At 45.2% G+C, this 19,681-nt stretch overlaps 1 protein-coding gene across 3 annotated transcripts in view; it reads right to left on the bottom strand.

Annotated features, from left to right (window-relative positions):
- LOC139565039 (paralemmin-1-like) overlaps positions 1-19,681 on the bottom strand; it is a 38,220-nt gene that overhangs the window by 5,900 nt on the left and 12,639 nt on the right. Inside the window, exons 1-5 of one of the 3 annotated variants that reach the window (XM_071385049.1) lie at positions 16,673-16,747; positions 11,871-11,922; positions 8,525-8,605; positions 1,122-1,201; positions 799-877 (exon numbers count right to left, since the gene is read on the bottom strand). In XM_071385049.1, coding sequence (XP_071241150.1) covers positions 799-877; positions 1,122-1,201; positions 8,525-8,605; positions 11,871-11,915 — 285 coding nt within the window. In that variant the 5' untranslated portion in view covers positions 11,916-11,922; positions 16,673-16,747. Of the gene's footprint in view, positions 1-798; positions 878-1,121; positions 1,202-8,524; positions 8,606-11,870; positions 11,923-16,672; positions 16,748-19,681 lie in introns of those variants that run through there. The other 2 variants (XM_071385048.1, XM_071385050.1) reach the window with 2 other exon arrangements.

The raw sequence follows: 19,681 nt of genomic DNA, 5'->3' as shown, positions 1-19,681 counted from the left end.
AATAAATTCATTAGGCCCTAATCTATGGATTTCACATGACTGAGCAGGGGCGCTGATAGATTGTGTGTGTGTGTGCCGTGGGTGTCTCACTCCTCTGTGTAGTTCTCAGTGCTGCGCCCAGGGACAGGTTGAGGGTTCTCACTCAGCCACTGGTCCCTCAAGGACTTCCATGCATGGGCCTGGGAGGGCATAGGCCCACCCACTTCGGAGCCAGGTCCACCCACTGGGGAGCCAGGCCCAGCCAATCAGAATGGGTTTTTCCTCACAAAAGGGCTTTATTACAGACCTAAGTACTCCTCAGCACCCCCCGTCCCCCTCCTCAGATGATCCCGCAGGTCAAGAAGGCGGTTGCGAGGCCTGTTGGATGTACTGCCAAATTCTGCCAAATTCTCTAAAACGACGTTGAAGGCGGCTTAAGGTAACAGCTCTGGTGGACATTCCTGCAGTCAGCATGCCACTTACATGCTTTCTCAAAACTTGAGACATCTGTGGCATTGTGTTGTGTGACAAAACTGCACATTTTAGTGGCCTTTTCTTGTACCAAGCACAAGGTGCACCTGTGTAATTATCATGCAGTCTAATCAGCTTTTTGATATGCCATACCTGTCAGGTGGATGGATTATCTTGGCAAAGGAGAAACGCTCACTTTCCATGTTGCGTTTATATTTTTGTTCATTATATAATGGGGAAAATCTGATATGATATTTAATATGGCACAGAGGTATTTTAATTGATTAAGTATATTAAAAATCACATTGAAACTCAGGTTCTCAGAATGTCTCTGCTTTCTCCACTTGCCTGGCTGTGGTTCTGGGCATTGGTGACTGTGTAGCTTGTGGATTCAATGACCTCCACTATATCCTCTTCAGTTGGCAACCTAATACACATACATTCACACGATGATGACCGTAACACCACATAACACGTGAAACCAACACATTAACATACAAACCCATTCACACATACAATACATACATGCAGAGGCATGACTACAGTTCAGGAGAGGGTCAGTATCAAGTGCTTTATGTAAGAGATATTTAAACATCTGAGCATATCAACTCCCTCAGCCAACAGGCATGGGGAGTGATAGATTGTGTGTGTGTGTGCCGTGGGTGGCTCACTCCTCTGTGTAGTTCTCAGCGCTGCGCCCAGGGACAGGCTGAGGGTTCTCGCTCAGCCACTGGTCCCTCAAGGACTTCCGCTGTGAGGAGAGATTTGGAGAGAGAGGGAGAGGGAGAGAGGGATGGAGAGAGAGAGAGAGAGAGAGAGAGAGAGAGAGAGAGAGAGAGAGAGTTTTTAGAGTTTTTATAAAACCTTTATTTTATACTCAAGTGTTAACATAAATAATGACACACTGCCTTTTCAGAAATGAAATAACAAATGTAATTCCTAAACAAAAAATAAATACATAACATATACATTCAACTTATTTCATCAGCAAAAAATAATTTCCCCTCCTCTACAAAACAAAGCGCTCCTTCGTATGCCCACTTCTCCTTAAACAATATGAGATCTTTTACAGCTGAGAAGAACTCAAAATCTACTTTTATTCTTGCTTTCACTAATCCTTTAAAAACACATCTTACATCCTGCCCATATCCCGTTTCTATCTTATGTTTCCTACTCAGAAAAATTGACATCTTAGCTTGTCCCAAAATAAAATTTAACATTTGACATTTTCTTTTCTGTTGCTTACTATATCGAAACCCCAAAATAAAAACAGTGTTATTGAAAAACTCCCCTACAGCTTTAAACAAAGATTCCAGCATTTCCAATAGAGGTTTTATCCTCTCACACTCCATAAAACAGTGAAAAATGGTTTCTCTTATATTACAAAAAGGACATCCATCTCTAACATCTGAGTTAATAACAGATACAAAAGCATTAACTGCAATGATACCATGTAAAACCCTCCATTGCATATCACCAGTACCCTTTTGTAACGGTGGCTTGTACAGTGCTCTCCATTCTGGCTTTACCTTGTCATCAATGCCCAATTTTACCCTCCATGGAGTGTCTTTTCTATTTTTCAATTTATCTTTATTCAACACCTTGACACACCCCCTATACAAGTCCTTCCCATTCACCTCATCCAAACCCACCTCCTCCAACCCTCTCAAATCCAGCAATAACGCCTTTCTTTCTGACTCTGGGATATTTGGTGTAATCCCTAGTCTTGGAAATGAGACGTCTTCATCTTGTACCTTCTTCTTGTGACTACTAAGCATACCCCACTCTTCCGCTGACAGAGCCTTCCTGCAGCTCCCCAGCATTTGTTCGACAATCCTTTCCGACCTCATCCCCAAATGTTCAGCCACCCTTCTTCCATCCATTAAGGCGGGCCCAGCCATGGCCATTAACTGTTTTAAGGTGATGATTTTGCCCTTCACCAGAATCTTGGAGAAATGTGGAACAGCTGCAGTTGTACAATCCAGTCTTGCCCCATACACCAGAGGTTCCTCCAACAGCCAATGCACTGACTCCGCTGAGGTTCGTCTGGACACCTTCATTATGCTCCACACTCTGAGAAGGCCTCTGTAAAACGGAGGTACTCCCTCCCTAGAAATCTGGCTACTATCAACCAGAAATAAAGCCTTCTTTAAACCTAATCCTCCAACCCTCTGTAATACAAGACCTTCCACCCCTCTCCACACCACATTTTCCGGTCCATAAAGCAACCTTTGAATAAACTGAAACCGGAAAGCAGCAGCCCTACTAGCAAGATGTACAAGACCTTGTCCCCCCTCCTCTTTTGACAAATACAAAACACTTTGTGGAACCTAGTGATATTTATCCCAAAAGAAATCCACAATAATTGCCTGTATCTTAGCCAGAATGCCAGATGGTGGTTCTAAAACTGACAACCGATGCCACAGTGCAGAGGCAATCACATTGTTAACTATAATAGTGCGCCCCCTATATGACATACGAGATAGTAACCAACGCCATCTCCTCATCCTCCCTTCCACCATTTCAACCACCCCACTCCAATTTTTTTCCATAGTCCCCTCATCTCCTAGGTACACTCCAAGATACTTAAAACCTCCCTTACACCATTCTAGCCCCCCTGGCAAAGCCATGATCCCTCCAGCCCATTCTCCAATCTGTAAAGCACAACTCTTTTCCCAATTTACCTTTGCAGAGGATATTCCCCTAAAACGATCAACCATTAGACTCAAACTATCCACCTCCGCTTGATTTTTCACTAACACAACTACATCATCAGCATAGGCTGAGAGACGAATAGGAGGAATATCCTCTGAAAGGTACACCCCTGTAATGCGACTTCTAATGCTATTTAGTAGTGGCTCTAGCAATGGCATACAACATTCCTGACAAAGAACATCCCTGCCTAATACCTCTACACACTTTAAAAGGAGCACTCAAACCACCGTTAACTTTCAATACACTTTCAATGTCACCATATATCACCTTTATCATGGCAATAAAACCAGAGCTGAACCCAAACGCCTCAAGCGTGTGCCATAAATATTGATGTTCAACTCGGTCAAATGCCTTTTCCTGATCAATTGAAATTAGACCAGCATCCAACCCAATAGCCCTAGAGACGTCCAAAAAATCACGAATCAGAGAAATGTTATCCCCTATCTGCCTGCCAGGAACACAGTAGGACTGGTCCGTATGTATGATTTGCCCCATCACCTCCCTCAGCCTGTTGGACAAAGCCTTTGACAATATCTTATAATCAGTGCACAATAAAGCCACCGGCCTCCAGTTCTTCACCTCTCTAGGGTCACCCTTTTTGGACAGCCCTTCTGCAGCTTATTGGTAGTAACCCTCCGGTTAAACTATCATTAACTACTGCTAGCCAATCCTCTCCCAACATAGCCCAAAAAGACTTAAAAAAGTCAACGGGAAGCCCATCAATGCCTGGTGCCCTTCCATTTTCCATGCCTTTTAATGCAGTGTATAAATCCTGCAAAGACAATGGTTGCTCAAGCTCAACCTGAGCTTCTGCAGCCACCTTTGGGAGCCCATCAAAGAACTGCTGTGTCACTGTTTTATCCTCTTTGTACTCACACTTGTAGAGCTCAGCATAGAACTCTACTGCCCTCTTTCTAATTTCACTAGGGCTAGTGAGCTCTTGTCCAACAGCTGATTTGAGACAATGAATAATTTTTCTTTGTCCATTCTTTTTCTCTAAACCAAAGAAAAATTTGGATGAGGCATCCATTTCAGATATTCCCTGAAACTTACTTCTCACCAATGCCCCCTGTGCTCTGATACCCAGCAGGTCTGCCAATGCAGCTTTTCTCCTCTTGAGGGCCTGAGTATGGCCTCGATCTCCTGTGGTCTCAACCAACGTCATGAGTTCCACTATTTCAAACTCGAGGGCTTTCATTGATCTGGTGATATCCTTGGTGACATTCCTCGTGTATTGATTACAGAATTGTTGAATCTGAATTTTCCCTATATCCCACCACTGTTGAAGGGATACAAAACTGGTCTTTTGAGACCTCCACCTCTCCCAGAAAAAACTGAAACATTTCCTGAAGTGAGCATCACTCAATAAAGTTATATTAAAATGCCAGTATGCGCTTTTGGGTTTTACATCGTTAATGAACACCACCTCTGTTATTTAACAATGATCAGAAAATCCCACTGGGGTTATCACACTTGATTTACAGACCTGAGATTGATGCTCAAAACAATAAAACCTATCTAACCTGGCCATAGAGATGATGTTCTCTCTCACATGCGCCCAGGTGTACTGCCTTGTTCCTCCATGTTGACTCCGCCAAATATCACACAGTTCATGTGTTACAATGAGGCGTTTTAAAAAAGTCCTTGAGGCTATATGAGGTTCTTGGTGATTTCTATCTAAATCGCTGACTGTGCAGTTAAAATCCCCAGCAATAAATAAATAATCTTCTTTGTTACATTTCTCAATGGTATTTGATAATGTCTCTAAAAAACATACCCTCTCAACTGTCACCACTGGGGCATATACATTTATCAGACACATAGTGATGTTTTCATACCTTGCTCTAACTTTTAATAACCTCCCCTCAACTACTTCTTCAACCTCATAAGACAAAGGCAAAAACCCTTTTGAGAACAAGATAGCCACACCCCCACTTTTTGAGTTTTTATGACTACACACCACTGCCCCCCCCCCACTCCTTTTGCCACATAACTTCATTTTCCAAATTACTATGCGTTTCTTGTAGAAAATGTATGTCACTTCCCTTTCCCCTAATTAACTCATACACCATGGCTCTTTTTTTACCATCTCTTGCCCCATTTACGTTTAAAGAAGAAATCTTAAAACTGCTCATGGATGAAAAAAATATACAGAGGAAGATACAGCCACCACATCTCTTTACAGAGTTAAAACTGCAACTGAACTCTTTCATTTTCTTTAGAATTTACATCACTTATCACTCTCGTGACCACTTTCTTGAGTCTAGCAATTTCAGGGCTTTTCAAACCTCCCCCTGTAATTTTTGACATCAGAAACTTTGCTGATTCAATAAACAATTCACTTTCAGGGAAAAAATCAGTTACATTGTAATCCTGCATATATTTCTTCCCTTTTGTCAACTTCAGAAATTTACGTATCTTCTCAATCCCATACCTCCCTTCCACCCCATTTATCTCGCTATATTGTTGTGACGCGTCAGATGACTCACTCTCGCTATCCTCCCCAGAAGAAAACTCCACCATCTCTACAACTTGTTCATCTTCAACTGATTTATCAATCTCTACCTTTCTCTTAGAATTAGACCCTTCACCACCCCTTAAATTCTTCCTTTTACTCCTCGGTATTTTGAAAACATCTGCTTCCTTTTCCGGTATTTCAATCTCCTCTTGACCTCCAATTTCATTTTCCAGCACCACCTCAGCGACGGCAGTCGCAATCTCACCGACTGTTTCCCCTCCCTCTTTGTTCTGATCTACCACAATTGCCCCCGTATCCACAATGCCTTCCTCTCCTACTTTTCCAACCACATCTGCCCACCTTCTCCCTTCCCCTGCACCCTTAGCATGTTCATCCCTTTGCGGTGGTGCGTTAGTTGCACCAGCACTAGAGCTACTACCTGGCTCAGCGCGCTCATTCTCGGGACAACTACGCACCAAATGCCCCTCTTTTCCACAGCCAAAGCATTTCATTGATTCAGTAGAAGCGTAGAATACATAATCAAATCCATCAATCTTAAAACTGAACGCTAAATTCAGTTCATCTCCGTCCTTTTTTTAAATCATATGCACTTGTCTCCTATGAGACACGACATGTTTCAACAACGGAGATTTGCATCCAAAAAGAACCTTCTTTATTGTAGATACAATTTGACCATGGCGAGATAACTCTCGCTCCAACACTTCATCTCTAACAAATGGTGGCACGTTAGAAAGTATAACTTTCTTCGCCGGATTCATAAGCGGAAATACCGCTTGTGTCTCCCGCAACACAACACCCCTCTCAACTATTTTATTCACCTTTTCAATGGAATCTAAGAATATCACTACAGCGCTATTCATCCTTGAGGCTGATTTGATGCTATCATACCCAATGATAGCACCCACAGCCAAGCTACATTCTTCCACTGAACACCCGGCCGCAGCAGGAATCTTTACTCCATGCCTCCGACTAAGTTTTTCAAACTCCTCACTCCCGCTGGTCGTGCCCTCGCGAAAAAAAACAACCTCAACTATCCCACCACCCCTATACGTGCTTAGTGATAATTAAACAAGATACCCTTAAAACAACTAAACTAATCAATATATATATATATATACATACCAAAACCCAATAGAGTGAAAAGAAATTTCATTCGCTCTCACAATCACTCCTGCTTGACGACTCACTCCCAGCATGCACTCCGACGAGAGAGAAAGAGAGAGAGAGAGAGAGAGAGAGAGAGGGGGATGGAGAGAGAGAGAGAGAGAGGGATGGAGAGAGAAAGAGGGTTGGTGACTATGACTAGGGTCTGCTATGTCCTGTGCAGTTAGCATATGCATGAAACGGCCTATGCTCTGAGCCATCTCTCCCAGCATGCAGCTCCCCCACCTGCCAGCTCATCCTTTCAAAACAAGCCTATTCTCTCAAATTCCCCATAGCAAAAGAAGCTAACAAAAACAAAAGCCTTCTGTCTCTATGAATACTGAAACGGTTATCCAGTATGCAGTAACCAAAACAAACAGCCCCTAGACTCAGAGCTCTGGCTGCCATTTTGGATCTCCAGCAGGATGAGTGAGGCCAAGAGCCTGGTGTTGTCTGTCTGTGAGGGAGAAACTGCCCCCAACTACGGCTCCCTCACAGAGAGTGCTCAGAGAGCCACACGTCCTCAAACCCGGGTGTAGGCTTGATCACAAGGGGTTTGATTGAGACTGACAATAATAAACCTGACCATGTTAATTTTGAGAGTGTTTGTAAATGGACCAACCTGCATTGGCTGTGACTCAATTAGTTCCCTTTCAACCTTTGAAGCAGAAACCTTCCAGAGCCCAGAGGTACAGTAAAGGAGGGGTCCTCCTTTCATTCCAACTCAGGTATGACAACACCAAGCCTAGGGGTGAACATAGTCCTACCTGGCTCCAAGCCTCATCAATTAGTCATACGACGATGTGGGGAGTGTGAGAGGAAGCCAAGCCACAACAACAGACAGACAGACAGTGGTGACAATGACACAACATTATATTGGAGTGGTGGTGACACTATGTGTTCACAACTATTTGCCAAGACAACCTTTTGGATGGAACGTATGTGCCCGCTCCATGTGGACCAGTCTCTTACTGTGCTCAGAGTCAGAAAATACATGTAAGACAGGAGGGGAAGTGAGCTGTGCATACAGAGATGCTCTAACTGCTGGGCTGACTGGGAACAAGAGACTGTTCTCACACTTCACACTGAGGAAGAAGGAAGCCCTGTGGCTTCAGACAACTCTCTTTCCTCTGCCATGTGTAAGGCTGGTGTCGCCAGCACAGCACACATCCTCAGGCAAACCCAGTAATGTAGAGTAGACTATTTGTGTGTGCGGCTGCCTGAGTCATATGTGTTGATGGAGCGGTTCTAGCCACTCCACCACTGATCTAACGTGAAGGAGTTAATGGGGTCCAACAGGGATCAGTGCTGGTGGTCCCAGTGGAGGAGAGAGTTACTGACAAAGATCAACACAATGCACAGCTCTCTCTCTCTCACTCTGACTCACTCCCTCCCTCTTTCTCTACAACCACCTCATAATTTCAGTTCCTGTCTTTCATGTGATTTCTTACTCCGTTACAGAGGTCATGGTAGCAGAGGTCATGGTAGCAGAGGTCATGGTAAAATGATGAGCAGAAGAGAGGTGAACAGGAAAGAGGAAGAAAAAGACTCTTATACAGAGGAATAGAGTGCCTCAGGACACCTCATGGTGTTGGGGATGTTGTCTGGTGTTATGGAGCTAATTGAGTTTATCATCACACAGGAGGGCTTCACCCTGGGCATGTGAGCCAGCTGCCAGCCATGTGGCTCCCTGCAACAGGACAACAGGGAAGGACAGACAGACAGATCCAGACAGACCTTGCGCTGTGCCTGCATCAGCCACTCCTCCTCCATCTCTCTCCTTGCTTTCTCGTCGTCCTGCTGCTTACGTCGCTTGTCCTGGTGATGGGAGAAGAAGAGAAAGAGACCAACAAAAAGAGAGAGATTTAGGGTTGAGTGGAGGTAGAGATATAATTATGTTTCTGAACCTAATGAGGAGCACTTCCTGTAATTAAGCATCTCAGACGTGTGTCACCACAGAGTCCCACAGCTCACACTGCTTTCAAGCTCTACTGAGATAGTCATAGTTGTCATTTGAATGATGCTAGTGAAGGAGAAGATAACAGCACAACTACAGTACTGTATATCTTACTACAGTATAACTGAAAAGCTGTGAAAGTAGATTACAGTGACAAGCCCCATAGACATATATGCTGTTGACCGGTGGAACAGCTGGTTCTTTAAGGTCAAAGTGCAGAGAAACCGAGATGAAGGGGCAAGACTAGGAGCACGTGGGCATGCCAGCACTCCATCTTCATGAGCTAGTCTGACAGTAACACACATATCACACATACTGCACATTCATGTTCTGTTAGGAGGAGCGGTTCACTCCCATACATTAGCACCAATCCAGGCCTGAGACAGGAAACCACCACTGCTATCCCTTTGGACTTCTCATAGTTTCCCCAACCTCCCTCTTTTCAAAAGCAACTGCAATTAGATTACACTAAACAGAAGGGCTAATTTAGATCAGACTTTGATTAACGATTTTGGTCTAACCTAACTCAATAAGAACTGTGTTGTGGCATAACATGTGGGAGTTGGCTAGACCCCACTGCATCAAAGAAAGACAGGATAATGCATGGAGGGAAGGCATGAGCATTGTGTGTGTGTGTGTGTGTGTGTGTGTGTGTGTGTGTGTGTGTGTGTGTGTGTGTGTGTGTGTGTGTGTGTGTGTGTGTGTGTGTGTGTGTGTGTGTGTGTGTATTTCTACTGTCTCTTAATGCTCAAGGTCCCTGTAGTATTTAACCCTGCTGATGAGGTCAGTAGTGGCCCTGAAGCAAACACCATGCAACCCAATTTAATTATTCAAACATGGACAGACCGGGGGAGAGCATGGAGGTACATGGCTGGGGGAGAGCAGGCATGTGATGTGGATGTACATGGCTGAGGGAGAGCAGGCATGGGATGTGGATGTACATGGCTGAGGGAGAGCAGGCATGGGATGTGGATGTACATGGCTGAGGGAGAGCAGGCATGTGATGTGGATGTACATGGCTGAGGGAGAGCAGGCATGTGATGTGGAGGTACATGGCTGGGGGAGAGCAGGCATGTGATGTGGATGTACATGGCTGAGGGAGAGCAGGCATGTGATGTGGATGTACATGGCTGAGGGAGAGCAGGCATGTGATGTGGATGTACATGGCTGGGGGAGAGCAGGCATGTGATGTGGATGTACATGGCTGGGGGAGAGCAGGCATGTGATGTGGATGTACATGGCTGGGGGAGAGCAGGCATGTGATGTGGATGTACATGGCTGAGGGAGAGCAGGCATGTGATGTGGATGTACATGGCTGAGGGAGAGCAGGCATGTGATGTGGATGTACATGGCTGGGGGAGAGCAGGCATGTGATGTGGATGTACATGGCTGAGGGAGAGCAGGCATGTGATGTGGATGTACATGGCTGAGGGAGAGCAGGCATGTGATGTGGATGTACATGGCTGGGGGAGAGCAGGCATGTGATGTGGATGTACATGGCTGGGGGAGAGCAGGCATGTGATGTGGATGTACATGGCTGAGGGAGAGCAGGCATGTGATGTGGATGTACATGGCTGAGGGAGAGCAGGCATGTGATGTGGATGTACATGGCTGAGGGAGAGCAGGCATGTGATGTGGATGTACATGGCTGGGGGACGGCAGGCATGTGATGTGGATGTACATGGCTGAGGGAGAGCAGGCATGTGATGTGGATGTACATGGCTGAGGGAGAGCAGGCATGTGATGTGGATGTACATGGCTGGGGGAGAGCAGGCATGTGATGTGGATGTACATGGCTGGGGGAGAGCAGGCATGTGATGTGGATGTACATGGCTGGGGGAGAGCAGGCATGTGATGTGGATGTACATGGCTGAGGGAGAGCAGGCATGTGATGTGGATGTACATGGCTGGGGGAGAGCAGGCATGTGATGTGGATGTACATGGCTGGGGGAGAGCAGGCATGTGATGTGGAAGTACATGGCTGGGGGAGAGCAGGCATGTGATGTGGATGTACATGGCTGAGGGAGAGCAGGCATGTGATGTGGATGTACATGGCTGGGGGAGAGCAGGCATGTGATGTGGATGTACATGGCTGAGGGAGAGCAGGCATGTGATGTGGATGTACATGGCTGGGGGACGGCAGGCATGTGATGTGGATGTACATGGCTGGGGGAGAGCAGGCATGTGATGTGGATGTACATGGCTGAGGGAGAGCAGGCATGTGATGTGGATGTACATGGCTGAGGGAGAGCAGGCATGTGATGTGGATGTACATGGCTGGGGGAGAGCAGGCATGTGATGTGGATGTACATGGCTGAGGGAGAGCAGGCATGTGATGTGGATGTACATGGCTGGGGGAGAGCAGGCATGTGATGTGGATGTACATGGCTGAGGGAGAGCAGGCATGTGATGTGGATGTACATGGCTGGGGGACGGCAGGCATGTGATGTGGATGTACATGGCTGAGGGAGAGCAGGCATGTGATGTGGATGTACATGGCTGAGGGAGAGCAGGCATGTGATGTGGATGTACATGGCTGGGGGAGAGCAGGCATGTGATGTGGATGTACATGGCTGAGGGAGAGCAGGCATGTGATGTGGATGTACATGGCTGGGGGAGAGCAGGCATGTGATGTGGATGTACATGGCTGAGGGAGAGCAGGCATGTGATGTGGATGTACATGGCTGGGGGACGGCAGGCATGTGATGTGGATGTACATGGCTGAGGGAGAGCAGGCATGTGATGTGGATGTACATGGCTGAGGGAGAGCAGGCATGTGATGTGGATGTACATGGCTGGGGGAGAGCAGGCATGTGATGTGGATGTACATGGCTGAGGGAGAGCAGGCATGTGATGTGGATGTACATGGCTGGGGGAAATATCCATCATATAAGCATAATGTATAGTACATGTCAATGTGCTCTGTGTGGGTTGTGTGCCGAATGTTAGAATGTCTTTAATTGTGTTGACTTCTGCAGAATGTGAGGTTAAACATTTGAACTATTTACAGATCACTGCCTTGATGCAGAGTAAACGTCTCACTGCCCTGACCGTTGTTGGGCGTCTTTATCAATATGCTCAAGTTCAAATCAATTCGTAAGGTGGAACTAAAACCCTGAGACTCACCTCTATAGCCTGCACTCTCTGCTGGTACTTCTCTGCCTCGTCCATGTTGGGTCTACAACACAAGAACACAGAGGAGAGTTATAGTTACTTTACTCCTAATGTAGCAGTCCAGAAAACTGTTCATCTGAGCAAACCATATATATGAAACTATTATTTAAAGTTGTTCCACACATATTTAGCGAAAGCGCATAACTGATTTTCAATTCCCCTCGCTGTGGGACAGTGGATGAGAGAGTGTGATGATGTGATGCCAGATCCTAGATCAGTCATATATCAAAGCAGTGCAGAGGCTTCTCATGGAGAGACTGCTACACTACTGTATTCTGTCATGTACTGGGTCCTTTGGGTGTTGTCCTGTCATCCTTCAAACCACCAACTACATGCTCATATTATTATACACTTTCCACAGAGGTGACTGGAAAACTGCCTGTTAGCAATATCTGCACTAGAGATGATTACTACATAATTCTTATATCATTATTTTCTAAAACCCTAAGTGAGAGAGCAGAGAGGAACTGGGAGAAGGCAGAGCACATAGCAGCCTTTGATGCTGAGTTGCTGAGCTCCCAACAGTAATAAGGCTGATTGAAATTAAAGGAACGATTGATTCCTGGAGCAGCAACCTCACACACAGGGATAAAGTGTATGAGGAGAGGGAGTAAAACAGAGGCTGTGGAGAGGACTATGGATCCGTTTGGCTTACAGTAAGAGTGGGAGGGGAGAGCTGCTCTCAAAAGATATATTAGGTTCACACTGCCTTTCCCCTCTGTTTTCACTCCAGTCCTATGTTATCACCAACTGTAAATAAAATGCTATAAACCAACCTGTCGCAGCTTTGATCACTGACATGACAATGCCACTAGTCCAGAGTGTAGTACAGAGTGTACTACAGAGTGTACCACAGTACATAGTGCGCTACAGAGTGCACTACAGAGTGCACTACAGAGTGCACTACAGAGTGTACTACAGAGTGTACTACAGAGTGTACCACACTACAGAGTGCACTACAGAGTGTACTACAGAGTGTACTACAGAGTGTACTACAGAGTGCACTACAGAGTGTACCACAGTACATAGTGCACTACAGAGTGTACTCCAGTGTACTCCAGTACAGAGTGTACTACAGAGTGTACTACAGAGTGTACTACAGAGTGCACTACAGAGTGCACTACAGAGTGTACTACAGAGTGTACTACAGAGTGTACTACAGAGTGTACCACAGTACATAGTGTACTACAGAGTGTACTACAGAGTGTACTACAGAGTGTACCACAGTACATAGTGTACTACAGAGTGTACTACAGAGTGCACTACAGAGTGTACTACAGAGTGTACCACAGTACATAGTGTACTACAGAGTGTACTACAGAGTGCACTACAGAGTGTACCACAGTACATAGTGCACTACAGAGTGTACTCCAGTGTACTCCAGTACAGAGTGTACTACAGAGTGTACTCCAGTACAGAGTGTACTACAGAGTGTACTACAGAGTGCACTACAGAGTGTACCACAGTACATAGTGTGCTACAGAGTGTACTACAGAGTGTACTACAGAGTGTACCACAGTACATAGTGTACTACAGAGTGTACTACAGAGTGCACTACAGAGTGCACTACAGAGTGTACTACAGAGTGTACTACAGAGTGCACTACAGAGTGTACCACAGTACATAGTGTACTACAGAGTGTACTACAGAGTGCACTACAGAGTGTACCACAGTACATAGTGCACTACAGAGTGTACTCCAGTGTACTCCAGTACAGAGTGTACTACAGAGTGTACTCCAGTACAGAGTGTACTACAGAGTGTACCACAGTACATAGTGCACTACAGAGTGTACTCCAGTGTACTCCAGTACAGAGTGTACTACAGAGTGTACTCCAGTACAGAGTGTACTCCAGTGTACTCCAGTACAGAGTGTACTACAGAGTGTACTCCAGTACAGAGTGTACTACAGAGTGTACTCCAGTACAGAGTGTACTACAGAGTGTACTCCAGTACAGAGTGCACTACAGAGTGTACCACAGTACATAGTGTACTACAGAGTGTACTACAGAGTGCACTACAGAGTGTACCACAGTACATAGTGCACTACAGAGTGTACTCCAGTGTACTCCAGTACAGAGTGTACTACAGAGTGTACTCCAGTACAGAGTGTACTACAGAGTGTACTCCAGTACAGAGTGTACTACAGAGTGTACTCCAGTACAGAGTGTACTACAGAGTGTACTCCAGTACAGAGTGTACTACAGAGTGTACTACAGTACAGAGTATACTACAGAGTGTACTACAGTGTACTACAGTACATAGTGTACTACAGAGTGTACTACACTACATAGTATTCCTACAGAGTGTACTACACTACAGAGTATACTACAGCGTGTACTACAGAGTGTACCACAGTACATAGTGTGCTACAGAGTGCACTACAGTACAGAGTATTAGAATGTACTACACGACAGAGTATTACTACATTTACATTTAAGTCATTTAGCAGACGCTCTTATCCAGAGCGACTTACAAATTGGTGCATTCACCTTATGATATCCAGTGGAACAACCACTTTACAATAGTGCATCTAACTCTTTTAAGGGGGGGGGTTAGAAGGATTACTTTATCCTATCCTAGGTATTCCTTAAAGAGGTGGGGTTTCAGGTGTCTCCGGAAGGTGGTGATTGACTCCGCTGACCTGGCGTCGTGAGGGAGTTTGTTCCACCATTGGGGTGCCAGAGCAGCGAACAGTTTTGACTGGGCTGAGCGGGAACTGTACTTCCTCAGAGGTAGGGAGGCGAGCAGGCCAGAGGTGGATGAACGCAGTGCGCAGTGCCCTACTACAGAGTGTACTACAAACCACAGTGTACAAACATAGTGTACTACACTACAGAGTAGTACTACAGATTGTACTACACTACATAGTGTATTACAGAGTGTACTACAGAGTGTACTACACTACAGAGTATTACTACAGAGTGTACTACAGTATCTCCTCCTGTCATCTCTTTAAACACACCTAGAAGTGTTGACATAAGAAGAGCTGGAAGAGCCCCTTGAGTCAAACTCCAACAACTGTCAGAACGGCCACACACACACACACACACACACACACACACACACACACACACACACACACACACACACACACACACACACACACACACACACACACACACACACCAAAGCTCACTCTGAGAGACGGCTGCTTGATTGAAGTTGCAGATGTGTTAAGCAATAAGAGATCTATAATGATTCACAGCCAATGACAGCCATTTCATGAGAGCAGAAGAGATGATAATTATACACAATTTTAATTATACAGATTATAATTCAACCTCAGATATTTACCTTATATCTGTAAATGAACAAATATTCTCTACACATGATATACATGATTGGTATAACTAGCCTACTATGGAGAATGGTACTCAAGAGGCACGGGTGACTATATTTGAAGTACCGTTCTGTCCAACTCAGATTGATACTATATAGCATAAGTGGTTAGAGATTGAGGATGGTTGTATGGTGTCTGAGGGCTGCACAGCTACAGTGTAATATAGCCATAGTCAGCCACACAGGGCCATTGTTAGTTCCAGGTGGGCATTGTAGTGAGGGTGACGGACGGCTCTAGAGGGGGTGTTGGTAGAGGGGGTGTTGTACTGACGGCAGGGCTGTGATGGAGAGGGAGGGGCTGTGACGTCTCACACCCAACACGGGGGTCATTAGTGGGCATTGTCACGGTGATGGAGTGCCACAGGCAGAGGTTCATTAGAAGAAGCACAAGGGCGCTGCCAACCCGGGGGACTCTCCTTGTCCAGATGATGGACACCTTACACACTGCCAACCGCCAGCCAGCCCAGAGGCACCCCCCCACACTCACTAGGACACCCCAGTTCTTCTGTGTCTGTCTGGGTACGACTGGCTGCTGCTGCTACCCTGGAGAGAGTATACCACTTTGTTTGTACAGTCTGGAGGTGACTGAGATGAGCTATGGTTTGGGGGGGGGGGGGGGGTTGTTGCTGCTGTTTCTAGACACCATTTGTTGCATGGTATTCTCCTGGGAATCAGCAAATGTGATGTGTGCTGCTTATCATATGAGCCCACACTCCTTAGAGAGAGATAGAGAAATTTCCTGGGAGGATGTCAAGGGACTGGACCTTCCAGGGAGCTTCCCAGGGTTTCTGCTTAACTTAAATGTAACTTCCCAGGAGAAATGACTAGGGCCAAAGGGACAGAAACTTTCCATGCATCAAATGTCCCTGTACACTGTACTGTAACTCAGCCCCTTGAGAGACCCTGACCTGAAAGAGAGAGATAGAGGAAAGAGAGACACCTGGGTCCTCTGTGACCTGACCTGGACTGAGGGGAAAACACAATGTACTTCCGACAGCTACAAATCGAGCACTTAAGCCAGAGTCCCTGCAACCCTTTTCCACTGAGTGGAGTCTTGGAGCGGGACAAAAATGGAATGTAAGCACAGACACTGAGGCTGGTGTGTGGGTGTCCCTCACCTGTCCCCACCCCGTCATTGAGCTCTCTGTCACTGAGCTCTCTGTCACTGATCTCTCTGTCACTGAGCTCTCTCTCTCTCTCTCGCTCTCTCTCTCTCTCATCAGCAGAGAGAGGAGTGCTCTCACGGAACATGGAGTGCCCACTCAGGCTGAACTGATTTCTCTCCAGCTGTGGGTGAGATCCAGGGACGGAGTGAGTGTGTTGTGTGTGTCACATTGAGTGTCTCACAGGGGGACACAGATAGTATGTACAGAAAGGTGGGGGATATGTGTGTGAGAGAGAGATAGATCTGACCTGTGTTTCTCAGCCACAAACAACTGCAAGACGTCTGACAGTCAGCGCCTTATCTTCTCCAAGGGGGTTGGAAATCTCCTCTGTCTTTTCCCCGCTTAACTTGTTATGGCTGCAGGGGGCGTATTGAAAAACTGGAAAATATGTGCAAATTTTCAAACGGCCTCTTAATCAATTTTTGCTCTTACAATATGCATATTGTTATTACTATTGGATAGAAAACAGTCTCTAGTTTCTAAAACCGTTTTAATTATTTCTCTAAGTGGAACAGAACTATTTTTACAGTCCATTTCCTATCCGGAAGTGAGATTTACAAAAATCGATGTCGCTCTTCGAGCCCTTGTCTATAAAAGGGCATGTCACTTAGGACTGTAGAAACACGTCATACGCCTTCCTCTGTGTGTCATGCGGAAGTGAGAGTTGAAATCAGTTGATTATCTCGTCCTGTATTTGAACACAGCCTCTTTGATTGAGTGTTGCGCAGTTTATTTTTCTTTCTGGGCGCGAAGTAGCACCTGGACTCGGCTCCTGGAAAACACTCTGTAAAGGTGAATATGATCTCTGGCTTAGATTTTATTTGATACATGTCACAATATCATCCTAAAGTATGTTATTTCAATATACTTTAATTATATTATTGAAATGTTTTCTGGACTTTAGACGTGATGCGACGCAAGAATTTTTTCAAGATGGAGAGGTTAGCGTCGCACTGCCAGTGTGCTTGCTAATTCAAGAGGGTATTTGTTCGTTCTGGATCGAAATAAAGACGTTTCTGAACAAAGGACCCCTTGGAGAACATTCTGATGGAAGATCCACAAAGATAAGGACCCAATTTGGGATGCTTTTTCATATATCTGTCGAACTGTGCTAACGCTACCGTTTGACTAGAATCAATGTTGCTGTGTGCTAGCTATTGTAGTAAGCTAATATAACGATATATTGTGTTTTCGCTGTAAAACACTTCAACAATCGGAAATATTGTCTGTATTCACAAGATATTTGTCTTTCTTTAGCTATCCACCATATATTTGTCTGAAATGATTTATGATGAGTAATTAGGTAGTTGACGTTGGTGTCTATTTTCTCTGGCTACTCCCGTGCGATTTCTGACTGTAGCTATGATGGTAGCAGTAATGTAAAACTGATTTATAGCTAAAATATGCAATTTTTTTGAACAAAACATAGATTTATTGTGTAACATGTTATAGGACTGTCATCTGAGGTAGTTTTTTCTAGGTTATTTAGGTTGGTTCTAGGTTAGTTAGGTTGGCTTGTGCATGCTACTTGCATCCTACTTGTGCTGTGAAAAATGTCTGTCCTCTTTTTTATTTGGTGGTGAGCTAACATAAATATATGTGGTGTTTTCTCTGTAAAACATTAAAAAAATCGGACATGTTGGCTGGATTGACAAGATGTTTATCTTTCAAATGCTGTATTGGACTTGTTAATGTGTGAAAGTTAAATATTTAAAAAAAATAGATTTTGAATTTCGCGCCCTGCATTTGAGCTGGATGTTGTCATAGGTGTACCGGTGTCGGGCTGCAGCCATAACTAAGGCACGGCTCACTGAATGTGACTGTGAGACTGGAGGGGGGAGGAACACTGGGAGATATTTACACCAGTAGCACAGCAGGAGGCACATTCTGTAGCCTGACACCATACAGTACAGTATGCATTACTGATACATACAGAAATATTTGAAAGGCTTTACACATTCAGTATTACTGTAAACACTCTGCTGTACGAACAATACTCAGAAGAGCACTGCCCATATGTTTGGAATGGTGGGTGGAAACGTAGGGGAAAAGGCAACATGTAAATGTTGCTCCTCAATAGGGAACCCAGTTTCTCACTGTGTGGAGGATCAGGATAACCTCACCCTGGAATCCTAACTATGTGGAATGGATCTCTCCCTGGAGCTCCCCATGGACTCACTGTGGGGGAGACCAGCACAGGGATGGGGGTCAAATGGTCTCCAGGATTTCTGGTATACATTAAGTTGAGTGCCAGGAGTTTTTCCTGACTGTGTGATCTACCCAGGAAAGACTTGGCCTTAGTTGTGACTGTAACTAGGGCCCAGATTTTGTCTGGCCAGGTCCCATGATCTGCAAAAAACTCCTGGCCCTAAATGCATCGTTAGTGTAAAAACAAGAAATGGCCAATAAGGTCTGGCCACTGGTCTTCATGGCACATCCAGTCCACAGAGTGAGACAAACTCAGACCCTGCCACTTAGCCATATTCTACATGGGGGTGAGAGTCAGCCAGTGCAGAGAGAAAGCGATTCTCTGTCCCAGAAACCAGTCATGTACAAAAGTTACGCTGCTTCGCTCCCTAATGTATAATTCAGCACTAGGAAGGCATTCTCTCTGTCCTCCGGAATCGACTCGGTTTTTAAAGTTACTTTCTGTGTTGTTTTCCAAGTCCTCCTCTATTTCCCGGTGCTGAAAGCATGGATTCAATTGTTTATACTTTTGGTTTTTAATAAAGTGCAAGTGCTTTAAGTTGTTGTGGGTGTGCATGTCTGCATGCATTTGTTTGTTTGTGTGAATCTGTGTACATGTGTTTTGTAGATTGAGTGCTGAAAGTATAGGGAGCCGTAAAAGTGACAGAATATGAGTGGAATCAGAAATATTTTATTTGAATGCCACAGAAGTATAACTCACAGAACATTCTTCCCCAAAAGCAAAAGCAGGTCTGGAGGAGGAAGCTCACAGCTCTGTAACTGATGTGGCGGTGGGAACTCTGGAAATGTGACAACAGTATAGCTCCCAGTGAGATTCTGGAGGTTATCAGGAAGCCACACATCTCTCCTGGTAAGCCAGTACACAGCTGTAGTTATACTAGCTAAATATTTTATTCACATCCAAAACATCTCTAAATGGAATGTAAGGCAGGGATCAGGGAGATAATTGGCCTTAGCAGAGGTGTTCACCCAGCAACAATATTCATACAACAGTAACTATGGGATGTCCTGAACTCTGTAACCAACACCACCATTTCCAGGAACAGAG

The sequence above is a fragment of the Salvelinus alpinus genome, chromosome 36, assembly GCF_045679555.1.
Source record: "Salvelinus alpinus chromosome 36, SLU_Salpinus.1, whole genome shotgun sequence".
Lineage (NCBI taxonomy): Eukaryota > Metazoa > Chordata > Actinopteri > Salmoniformes > Salmonidae > Salvelinus > Salvelinus alpinus.
The sequence above is the reverse complement of the archived record's forward strand: the minus strand, read 5'-3'. Positions and strand labels throughout refer to the sequence as shown.